This window comes from Trichosurus vulpecula, chromosome 4 (assembly GCF_011100635.1).
Source record: "Trichosurus vulpecula isolate mTriVul1 chromosome 4, mTriVul1.pri, whole genome shotgun sequence".
Classification (NCBI taxonomy): domain Eukaryota; kingdom Metazoa; phylum Chordata; class Mammalia; order Diprotodontia; family Phalangeridae; genus Trichosurus; species Trichosurus vulpecula.
The window spans coordinates 296,578,520-296,591,054 of NC_050576.1; the positions used below are offsets into that span (position 1 = coordinate 296,578,520).

The following is a 12,535-nucleotide window of genomic DNA, read 5'->3' on the forward strand; positions in this document are numbered from 1 at the left end:
TGGTTTATTTGCATTCTCAATTCATGCTTGCCCAAAGCCCTGTGACCCAAGAGGTGGAAGGCAAAGACTTACATCCAATAGGTAGTGAATAATTTCCCTGTATTGCTAAATTAGCGGAGATATGCTTTACCCATATCTACAAGCATACATGTTCAGTGGTGGTGGCAGCAGGCTAAATATGAGAGCGATTAGAAGGAGCTACTGGAGATTAGAGTGGTTGGATATATGCAAACAATCTCCACGAGAAGGCAGGGATGTTGTCTGCGGAATTTCCATGTCTATGAAATCCAAGTCTCTAAGCTAACTTGATACAGCTAGAAACTGGAAAATTCCTTGAAGAATACAGTGCTTTTGCAACTTTTATATTAAAAAAGACTTCAGTAATTAGGACCAGGCAGAAACTTACCCAATGTTGCTCATAATCAGAAGGCCTTGCTCTCACTTCCTCATCTTCATATAAAGAAAAGCCTTCTCGTCTGGCCTGGTGATATTCCTTCCGTAGCTTCTGGATTCGGTCAGCACATCCACTTGTGGGGCGGCCACTGGAAAGCAAATGATCACACAGAATGATGCTCACACGAGTGCACAACGCTGTTGAAAACTTGGTTTTTTATCTACTTGTCAAAAGGACTTATAATTTTAGAGGGATGGGCCTATGTGAATTTAGCAGGTCTCACAATACAATTCAAGCAAGCCAGAGAAAATATAAAAATAGTGATGCAAATTTTTAAAAAATAGACTTAAAAATATTATATGTTTCTTCAGTGGGATATTCAGTTAAGGGACTGACCTTGTATATTCAACGTATTTTCTTATGATCAGATAACCGTAGAGTTTGACTATATTTTACTTTGCACAATTATCTTACTTTTTCAAACGAGAATTCTTGTGGATCTGTAAAAGTTCATTCTTTTTTTTTTTTTGGAGGGGGGGAGGGTTCAAATCTATGATTTCATTCATCTGGGAAACTATAAGTATGAAAATTAATAATATTAATCATAGCTAATGTTCATATAGTGCTTTAAGGTTTACACAAACACTTTACATGTATCATCTCACTTGATTCCTACTTGTTTCCCTGGGAGGTAGGTGTCCTGTTTTACAGATGAGGAAACTGAGGAAACTGCTCAGCGGTCACGAAGCTAATATCTGAGGCAGGATTCCAATTTAGATCTTCTTTACTCCAAGTTGAGTGCTCTATCTTCTATGCCATTTATGTCAGCACTTAGCACAATGCCTGGCACATAGTAGGTGCTTAATAAATGCTAGTTGACTAACTCGGTAACCTTTCTGCGACTCTTAGAAAGTTACAGGGGGCACTGAAAATGATTTGCCCGTGGTCACACAGCTTTTGTTGCTGTTGCTGGATTGTTTTCAGTTATGCCCAACAACTCCTTTTGGGAGTTTCCTGGAAAAGGTAGTATGTGTCAAGGGTGGGGCTCCAAGGTTGGGCTTCCATCTGTTAAGTCAAACTGACTCCTCACACAATCCTTCCTTCCTTCCTTCCTTCCTTCCTTCCTTCCTTCCTTCCTTCCTTCCTTCCTTCCTTCCTTCCTCCCTCCCTCCCTCTCTCTCTTTCTTCCTTTCTTCCTTCCTTCCTTTCTTTTTTTTGTCTGAACTTGTGATTTCATCGATGTAGGGAACTCCCAGAAGCACCCTCTACCAATATAAATTTTACCTTAGAATCTCTTGCTTGGTGTACAAGGTACATAGAACCAGTATGTGTCGGAGCATGACTTGAACATGTCTTTCCGAATCCAAGGTTTATTTCTACTCCCTATGCCACCTTGCCTCTCAGTCTTTATTAGTGTGAGATATTTTACCTTTTAATGAAAGAACGAGAATTTTCAGACTAGGAGGTAAAGAGTAAGGCTAAGAAAGGAATGAACAAAGCAAAACACTAGAGTGGAAGAGAGGTAAGCCGAACCAGGGAGATGTGGCATTCATGGGAAGGATGTGAAGCATCCAAGAGCAGAAAATATCAGCATTACTCTGTGTCCATATTTTATGTCTCTATGCCTCACCCATGCCCTGTCTTTTCCTCCACTCTTCCTGTGCTTCATACAGGCCTCATCCTACCAAGGGCTTACTTAATTCAGTTCCACCTTGCTGGCTTCTCTTTTTCTCTCTAATGGTTCTCTAAAGATAAAGAGGAAGAATTTATTACAGAAGATGGGAGAGGGGAGTGGTTGCCAGCACAAGGTACAATAAAAGCAGGTGTGGGTAGGAGAAATAAAAATGTTGGAACATGCAAAAGTGAGGAAGGGAACAGAATTTCCTTCTTTTAAGGGGAAGATCAGATCATAAAAGGATAAAAATGAAATTTATGACATCAGCAATAACAAAATTATACAGAGTATCCCAAAGTCTTAGACTAGTTTTAAGCCATGAAAGCTGAAAACTGCACTAAGAGTTTTGGGACAACCACTATAGCCTATTCACCAAACACTTTCTTCATTGAAACCTAGTGAGGCAGTGAGTGCTGGCATTCCTATCTCCACTTCACAGGCGAATCAACTGAAAAAGCTATGTGAGATGGCCAAAATCACATCATTAGTGTCAGAGTATGGACTTGAAACCAGGTTTGCTCAATCCTGAGGCCAATGTTCTTTCTACCCCTACATGCTGCCTCTCTGGGGTAGTAGAAACAGTTCATAGTCAGAAAACCTTGTTTGGATGATCTTAAACAAATCACTTAAATTCTCTGTGCCTTGGTTTCCTCATCCATCAAGCAGGGTATCTGGACTTCCTAACTCCAGTTTAGTCAGTAAGAGGAAATGAGATAACGTATGTAAAAATACTTGGAAACCCTAAAGCACTACTGAGCTATTGATATTGAGACCCGCAAACTTTATACTTGATTTTTTTAGAAGCCAAGGACTAGAGGCTGAGAACGGACAATGAGAGGGCATCTATTATATTATGTACTAATTATATATAGGTGCTATATACATATACATATATATATAGCATCTATATATAGTATAATATAATATAATAAAATAATATGATATGATATATGATATACCATAACATGATGTGATATAATATAATATAATTTTAAACAACAAATGTCATAGCAGGTCCCATTAAAAGCACCAACTTGGTAACACCTTGGTATTGCCAAAAAACGATGCAAATCCTATCTGCGAATCATTGTGGCAAAATAATGGCTACAGATCTTTTGGAAGATAAGCGTTCTCTATCTCGAATACAAAGACTTTGGAGAAGGCAGGACCGTAATTTCTATTTCCTAAACCTTCCCTAAAATAATGAGGAAAGTATCCAGGAAACAATAGGTCTTTAATGAAAGCTTATTAATTTAGTAGCCCACCGTGTCTCTGGTAGAAACCAAGCCTCTGATATTGCACATCCTTGTTTTTTATTTAGACATGTTAAAAAAACACACCCAACCACAAGTAAATAGTTTCCTACTATGCTTCACTGCAGTATTTTATTAAAAAACCCCAACAAAAACTTCCCTCAATATTTAGGAAAAAGAAGAAAAAAACCAATATTCCTTTTTTTAACCATAGGAAGGCATGAAAAAAAGCAGTGCTATATTATAAAACAGCTTCACTCAGTCTTGAGTAATGTGAGATGAATATGATGCCCAATCCAATGCTCATGCAACAGTTCTGAATTTCAACTTGGCTTCTGACAATTACGTGAATATATGAACCACATTCGAACTCACCAGATGAATTCAATCAACGCTGTGCAAATATCGCATACATAATCTATTAGTTTACCCCAAAGAAACTGAAGCACTGAATTCAAAGAGAATGAAGTCATCAGTAATAAAAAAAAAGAAAGAAACTGATAAGGCGATATTAAAAAAAATCCCACATTTTTCCAACATTTGTGGTGAAAAATCGTACTTTGCCTGTAAACTATTCTCCCATATGCCTATAAATACATAAATTAAAAAATACGGGTTTGATCAGATCATAGTTCTCAAGTGCAGGGAACAAGGAAGGAAAACAGATTCAGCTATTTAGGATTCAGAGAATTCCCTATAGCTTACAAGAACATGACTATTTCCCCCAGAAAAGAAGCCTAGCCCCAGAGAGGAAAACCTGAAAAACCCCAGAAAGTCATAAAAACCATCTAGGGACAAAACCCACTGTCTCCTTACTCTCTGTTGACAAGTGGCATCTTTTCCCACATGTCCATATTTTAAAGAAGGTTGTAGGGCCTCAGGCATGAATCTCTAGTGGGAGACTCAACCCAACCCAACCCAACTCCAACATTCTTCTTGTCTTTTTACCCTCCCAAGAGTTAGAGTGTGTTAGAATAGATAAAGCAATAAACGGTAAATGCATATGTGTCTTTTTTTGGTTCCTTACTACATACAGCACACTCTAACTTAACATCAGATCAATGGAATGATATCAGTCCATCCTTAGTATTTATGTTCGGGGTAGGGGTGGGGAAGATCATTTATGTTGTTCAGTTGTATCCAACGCTTTGTGACCCCATTTGGGGTTTTCATGGCAAAGGTACTGAAGTGGTTTGCCATTCCTTTCTCCAGCTCATTTTACAGATGAAGAAACTGAGGCAAACAGGGTAAAGTGACTTGCCCAGGGTCACACAGATAGTAAGTGTCTGAGGCCAGATTTGACCTCAGGTCCTCCTGACTCCTGGCCTGGTGCTCTATCTACTGTGCTACCTAGCTGCCCTTAACGTCAATGTAACATTTGAGAAAAGGTAGGAGATTGTTAATGAGAGAACAGGTACAGAAGAAAGAACACCAGCTTAGAGGAAGAAGACCTGGGTCTCCGTTTCCTGACCTGTAAAATGAAGGGGTCAAATGTGATGACTTTTGAGGTTCCCTCCAACTCTAAATCTATGATCCTACTGTAGAAGGTGCTGTGCTAACTGTATCATAAATTATACATACATGGTAACGACCTGATGTAGGAGTACATAATCTAAAACCAACACTGCCACCAACAAACACATATATGTATGTATGTATGTCTAAGTATATCTCACATAAGGTTGCCCCCAATTATGCCATCTTATCATAGTTATAATTGACCAATTAGAATATTTAGGGCAGCTAGATGGCACAGTATATAGAATGCTGGTCTTGGAGTCAGGAAAACTCAACTTCTTGAGTTCAAATCTAGCCTCAGACCTTTACTAGCTGTGTGACCCTGGGCAAGTCACTTAACCTCTATTTCCTGAAACTGCCCCCCCCGCCCAAAATTCACACTGTGAGAAGTGGCCATTTGGATATGGATTTGAATCTAGGTCTTCTGATATAAGCATTCTGAGCTTTAGTTTCTCCATATTTAAAGCGGAGATGATGGACACTGGGCTACCTAACTCCCAGATGTGCATCAAATGAGATGATATATGTAAAAGCCCATTGTGACCATAAAGTGATGCAGAAACAAAAAACTATGATTGTTGTTGATGCTTTGCTATTCTCTTCCTTGAGGGTAGAGAACAATAATTTTCTACCCAGAAATCTGGGCAGATGAGAGAGCCATGCTGGATTGGGGATTGGACCAGGTCCAGAGATTCTGAATTGGTCATCAATTACCAGCTGGGAGAATGAGGCCTGGTAAGAAAATGTAGAGGAGAAAGCTCTAACACACAGAGAGCAAACAGAAACTGTGCGGCCCCTCCCTTCTCCCTGCACCCCCAGAGAACAAAAACTAATGAATACATACAATAGTACATACAGATATTCTCCCCTTCTACATTCCATACCACTCTCCACAATTTTCTTTGAGAAGAAAACCAATTATTACTCTCTTCTGGAACTACTCCAATATTCCATGCCTTTTCTTAAAATGTTAAGGCTAAAATTCTGAGCATAATGGAAGAATTCTTTCCTTTAATATTAGACTTCTCTAATACATATCTGTATCCAACGCATAAATTTTGAAATGTGGTTAGTACATGACTTTGAGGTCTGACTTTGTACCTATTTTCTGGTCCCTTCATTTCTTTAGTAATTTGTTTTTCATTCCCAACTACATTGACAAGGTCTTCCTGAATCTTCTGCGCTTTCCTATCAATCTTGAAGCACTCTCTTGTCGAGATAATTTTAAATTTTAATTCTAGCTTTCAAATTGCTTGCCAACTTTAAAAAGATGGAAATCATCTTCATGCTTAACAGTTCAATTCTATTATGAAATTATGGATAAAGGCATTCATTACTAAGAGGCTAGTTTACACATGCTAAACTTCTCTGTACCTAGTGAAGATGCTTTTTGGGAAGCAGAAATTTGTTGTCAGGTGTACCCTACATATAATGCTGTGGACCTCTCCATGTTTATTAAAATATGGAATTTCAGGGGTGCTAGATGATTAAAAATCACTTTTTTGCATTTTTTTAAGTAATGCGGAATGAGGAAAACTTCCTTTGGCAAATACTTGTTAACATAACTTGATTTTTTTTTAGCTAAACAACTCAGACATGATCAAAGCTTTTAACTTCAAATTTGGCAGGACAAGAGAGAGCTGTATTTTAGAAAGACCACCTCAGGCCTTCTCCAAAGTGGAAATTGGGTTTTCAAAACACCTGATGGAGGATTGCTGTGCTCATATTCACTGACGGCCGATTATAGAATAGGATCTGATCACATTCACTCTTTGGTGACCTCTTGGTAGAGCCCAAAGCAAGGATCTGGGAAGGGAAGCTTTTATCGAACGGGCATATTTCAGGAGAAAACGGTTTACTCTCTATTGTGGTAATGCAGAAAACACTGCATTTTGAGTTTAAAGAACTAGGATGGAATGGGTCTGGGCTCTGACCTTTACCTCCCTAATTTTCAATAGCCCCATCTTGAAAATGGGGACAGTAATGGTAATGATAAGGATAATTAATAATAAGATTTTCAGGAGAAAAACATTTTGTGAAGTAAGTGCTATGTAAACTCACTGAGCTACGGGTGAGGCAAGGAATCATAAACATCCTTCCATTCTTCTCCTTAAATATAAGCAGAAAAGGGTCCTTTTTCATCTCTGCTCAGTATCAGTAATTCCAAAGTATTTCAGATTCACTGAAAAGCACAACCATAGCATTCACATTGATACTTCCAACTGATTAACATTTCATCACAAAGATGTCTTTACTTTGTTTGGGCCCACTTAGATTAAAATGGATTTAATAACTATTATTCAAATTTCATTTCATTCCAGATAGCTCTGGATTAGACCCAGGGTGAATATTCAAAGAGGTTATGAAAGTAATGCACTTTGCCTCCCCCTTGCCCCCAATTACTTAGAAAGAATTGCCATTTTCCAAAAAGTACATTGGCCAGAAAGGTTTTCATAGCTAGGGCCAGTGCTGTCTGAGACTAAAGGGCTAGCAGCTGCTCTGAAAGGTAGAGAGAATGATTCGATTTTCTTTGGATCTTTTCGAAGTGCCTGCAAGGTACTAAATAAATGTTTATCAAATGAATGAATGAATAAATGACTCTAACTTGTGACTTAAATTTCAGGATGGATCTTGCCAATTCCTTTCGGTATTCACTGCCACTACCTGTGGGCATGGTCTCTGGCTTCAGCCTTGCTGACAGGCTGTCACTGCTGTTTTCTCTGTGTGACATTGGTGTGGAGGCTCACACTGGTGGTAGAAATAATTTCTGGCTTAATTTGCCCGCAGTGAATAGATTAACCACACTATGGAGTATGACAGGCAAGGTCACATAAGATGATGACAAGCTGTCATTTAATATGGAGTTAGTTACATACTTGTATGTGATTTGTCAGGCCTTCATTAAAGTGCTTGGTTCTTCATGCATGGACTTTTGAATTGCAGGCAGGGTCAAGAATTTCTCCAGACTAGTAGAATGTACCTTCACTGACAAGGAAATTTGAATTCAGCCAAGTTTCGGTCATTACTGATCACAAGAGCTGCTCGAAAATCAAGTAACTGGATATTTGGAAAGCTGAATGCTGGTACTATTACTACTACCACCAGCATGACCACTACCATTCACACCATCAGCAGCAGCACCACCACCACCAGTAGTAACTTTCACAACTTGTATCTTCTGTCTCCATATTTACCCATGAGGGAGGTGGGTTAGTAATTATCATTCTGATTATAAAGGTAAGGAAGCTGAGGCAAGGAAAGGTTTGACAATTTACTGAACATCAGGTAGTAAGTGAATGGCAGAGTCCAAGACCATTTCTCCTCACTCTCAAGTCCAGGATATTCCTTTCAGGCCTCCAAGAGGTAGCAGGTTCAGGAAGAAGAGGAGAAACAAAAACTATAGCTTTGTATTTAAGATCCTCAGGCACTTTTTGTGAAGTTGGCTGGACCTGGAGCCAAGAAGACCTGAATTCAAATCTTGCCTTACATACTTTTTAGCTGTGTAATCTTGGACAAGTCACTTCACCCGTTTTGCCTCAGTTTCTTCGTCTGTAAAATGAGCTGCAGAAGGAAGTGGCGAAACACTTCAGTATCTTTGCTGAGAAAACCCCAGATGGTGTCACAAAGAGTTGGACATGATTCAAATGACTGAACAACAAAACAACTGGCACATAGAAGGTACTACGTAAGTGTTGTTGTAATTTTATAGTTATTATTTCTCTTTCATCGTTAGCTTGAAATATAGTGTTTCCCCAACCCTCCCTGACCTTGATATGTCATCTCAGTGACCCTAGATTGCCAACATGAATCAGCCTTCTTGCACTGCTGATCTTGGTTTTGGTTACTTCATTCTGACCTTCCAAAATGTGCCTGTATGTCCTTCCTTCTCACTGGGTCTGCTTCTTCCACATCCTCATTCTCACGTTTCCAACCACAGCCTGGTGAACTGCCCCTTACTCTTCACAGCTCCCTTTATTTTGTTCTTTGGCCCGGCATCCCTTCTCTCGCTTGCATTAGCAGGGAAGACCAAGTTTCTTTTCCTTGATCCTTTCAATTGCACGTGTAGAAGCTGGTAGCTTCCTATCCTAGCTTTCCTGCTGGTAGTTTCGATGAGGGCCCAAGAAACCTCCCCGTGGCACTTGTGGCAGTCATTAAAGCCTCTCTTTTCCTGGAGGGCAGTGGAGTGCAGTTTTCTCCCAGGTGATCGATGGCTATAATTGAACACTGTCACAGGATCAATGCCATCTCCTCTGCTGATAAAAGTCATTGATCTACCTTGGCATAAGTAGCATGTGGCATTTAGAGGCCTCTCTCCTGTTAGAACATTTGGCCTTGCTCCCGTAATTTCTTTAAAAGTGCCAGAAATTCCACGTGAGTCACATGGACAGTGTTACAACCCAACACATGAGTTTTTATTCACAGCTTCAACTCACCATTATGAGTATGTAACACATAATTGCATTATTCTGATACTGCACAATGACCTCCTGGCTGTTTTCAACTTACAGAAGCTGATTTGGCTATTACTCATAAAATGTCCCTTTGGATAATTTCTATTTTGAATAGTATTCTAATATATTTCTTCAAACCCAGTGTGATATTTTTGAGTAATTTATACAGTTACATGACATTCAAAGCTATGAATAAGCATGTAATGCATTTTGTCTCTGGTCATTTTGTCAGTTTTATTAACAATACACAGTTCGGGGTGGGGTGGGGGTCAAGGCAGGAATGAAATCCATCAAGTGCCTCTCACAGTAATTCTTATTTTTCCTTAAGTATAAAGATTTCAAAACAAGGTTGACTCTTTTCCTAAAAGCCTGCGGTAGCAGCAGAAGAAGCATCCCCTATCTATTCCATGTTTGCATATACCAAGTGTATACAGATGTGACGAAAGGCCATTTTGGGTAATGCAGGGTGGGCTTGGGCTCAGAACGTGACTCATAATACATATGTTACAACACCCAGAGTAACAACTCTTCTACTGTAGCTATAGCCTACTTCTACTACCTGGAATATCATAGGGTTTACAGAAGTATTATAGCATTTAATATAAAATACAATGGAGAGAAATGATGATAAGGGACAGGGACTAGCCTTGTGATTTCACTGATACAGGAAACTGCCAGTGAAAAATGGCACATCCTTGGCAACTTATAGTATTATGGAAGACGTGCCTGAGCGCTGAGACTTTAAGTGACTTGCCTGGAGTGACACAGCTGTTATGTGTCAGAGGCTGTCTTAGGTCTTCCTGACTTCTAGGTGAGTTCTGTATCTGTGATGTCACCCTACTAACTGATAAAATAGGTAAAAATTCACCATCATATACTTCTCTAATAGTTTATCTTTTGTAGTTCCCAGACACTGAGCATAAGATGGCTTAAGAAGAAGTGAGTTTTTCTTATTTCTACTTTATTTGTTGTTCAGTCATGTCTGACTCTTCATGACCCCATTTGAGATTTTCTTGGCAAAGATACTGGAGTAGTTTGCCATTTCCTTCTCCAGCTCACTTTACGGATGAAGCAACTGAGGCAAACAGGGTTAAATGACTTGCTCAGGGTCACATGGCTGGTAAGTGGCTGAGGCCAGAGTTGAACTGAGAAAGATGAGTCTTCCTGACTCCAGGCCGGGCACTCTATCCACTGTACTACCTGGCTACCCTCTAATTCCTAAAATATTTGAGCAAATTATTTCTTTTTCTCCTTCTCTCTTCCCTCTTGTCCCCTTCTTCTACCTCTTCCTTTCTCTTTTCCCTCTCTCCTGCTTCTTCCCTCCTCCCCTCCATCCTCTTTATTCCTTCTCCCTTCCCTCCTCTCTATCCTCTTCCCTCTGTCCCCTCCCTTTGCTTCTCTTCTGTCTTCCCCTCACCACCATATATACTTGTCAGAAAAATTCTCACTGACAACTTTAAGACTTGACAGATAAAATTATCATTTCCTAAGCTTAAATCAAACACAATAAATTTGAGTTTTAAGTATACAGATCTAACATTTAGAGGTGAATATCAGTTTCATGGTCAAACATAAGAAACAGAAGTATCCATGTTCAAAGGCCATGAGACAATGGGAACTTTCTGGGGTGAATTAAGATCTTGGTCTCCTCTAAGAGAATGACACAAATCAGTTCTCTCTCCTGAGCGACCACTTTGGGCGTTTTATGGCCAACTAATTCTCTTAAATGCTATTTGTGACTCTCCACACCTCGGTGTTTGGATAGCCTTTCATATGGCCAACTGCTGGACTCTGACTACAAAGTTTGAAAGGGAAGAAAGTTTTGCTGAGCTTATTCTTTAGCACAAAGATGGAGGGTTCTCACTCAGAGAACCACTCAAAAATTCAGTTGGGGAGGTATAGAAATGAGACAACCGAAAAAGAGACACAGTTTTTCACATTATGAAGAAACTTTTATGAGAAACACATGTCAGTCGGAAGTTCATCTTCTGAATGCTAAGGGGCCCAGAGCTCAGTCTGTGAAGTGGGAAAACAGTTTTAACTACGAATGAACTAGACTCCAATATACATTTATATACATTAATGAAATATAAATTAAATAATCTGTAGTCCTGTAATGAAATTCCTAAATGAAATTGGAAAAATATAGTCTTAATTTTCATATAGCTACACTACATATGACCTTTGAGGAGCAGCCAGGTGGTACAGTAGATTGCAGGACCTGGAGTCAGGAAGACTAGCTGTGTGATCCTGGACAAGTCACTTTACCATGTGTTCCTCAGTTTCTTCATCTGTAAAAGGAGCAGGAGAAGGAAATAGAAAACCACTCCAGGATCTTTACCAACAAAACCCCAACTGGGGTAATGAAGAGTTGGACACGACTGAAAAAAGACTGAACAGGAATAATAGCATTTAAGGTATAAGTCACCTTAGAAATGATCATAATAAGAATTTTTCTTTGCCAATAAATTTTGGATTTGATATGATGATGTTGATATTCAAGGAAAAGCAAAAAGTTGTATGTTGATCAATTAAAGATAGTTTCATCCATAACTCAGGTTAATATTCTGAACTACCCAAACCCTTCCATTGCTTTCAACATCTTCATATAAGAGTCTTAAGTTACCCTTCTATATTAGAGAAGTAATAAGAACTACTCAATTCACACAAAAATGGTTACCTTTCAACTCTGTAGATTTGTGTAAGAGGCTTATAATCACTTCTATCCTCCAAAGGTCACAAACTCCAAAAGAAGCATGTGACTATCATTTGTCTGACCGTAAAGTGAGACGCAGTGACCCTATAATATCAGTATTGCCCTTCTGACATCTGGGGCTTATGGGATAGAAAACAGCTTAAATCATCATCTCCTTTGGATTACTTGAGTCTTTTATAAAAGAGGTTCAGATTTTTCTAAACCCACACCAGGGGAATGGTATGCATCCTCTCAAAATGTCTTAGAGCATGGCAGAACCTCCTGGCAAATGCATGAAACACAGAAAGCTGAGTTAGTTGTACGCTAAGATAATTTTCTGCTTTTTAAAAGGTGTTTGACAATTCTTTCCATGGTTTCTGATCTGTGAATTAATCTTTTCCGTCTTTCCTTTTGTTACAATACGTCATCACTGGCCAAATGAGGGAGTTTGCCTAGATGTTGTCTAAGGTCCCTCCCATCTTGAAAATTCTGTGGCTCTGTGACTTCCTGCATTTGGTGGCAGATGGTCTAGCTATCCGAACCTTAGCC

The 12,535-nt window shown here is 39.3% G+C and overlaps 1 protein-coding gene across 2 annotated transcripts in view; it reads right to left on the reverse strand.

Annotated features, from left to right (window-relative positions):
- The window catches only part of PARD3B (par-3 family cell polarity regulator beta), a 1,291,066-nt gene that overhangs the window by 135,723 nt on the left and 1,142,808 nt on the right, over positions 1-12,535 (reverse strand). For both annotated transcript variants that reach the window (XM_036754801.1, XM_036754802.1), the window contains exon 21: positions 407-542. In XM_036754801.1, the coding sequence (XP_036610696.1) occupies positions 407-542 (136 nt within the window). The remainder of the gene's footprint in view (positions 1-406; positions 543-12,535) is intronic.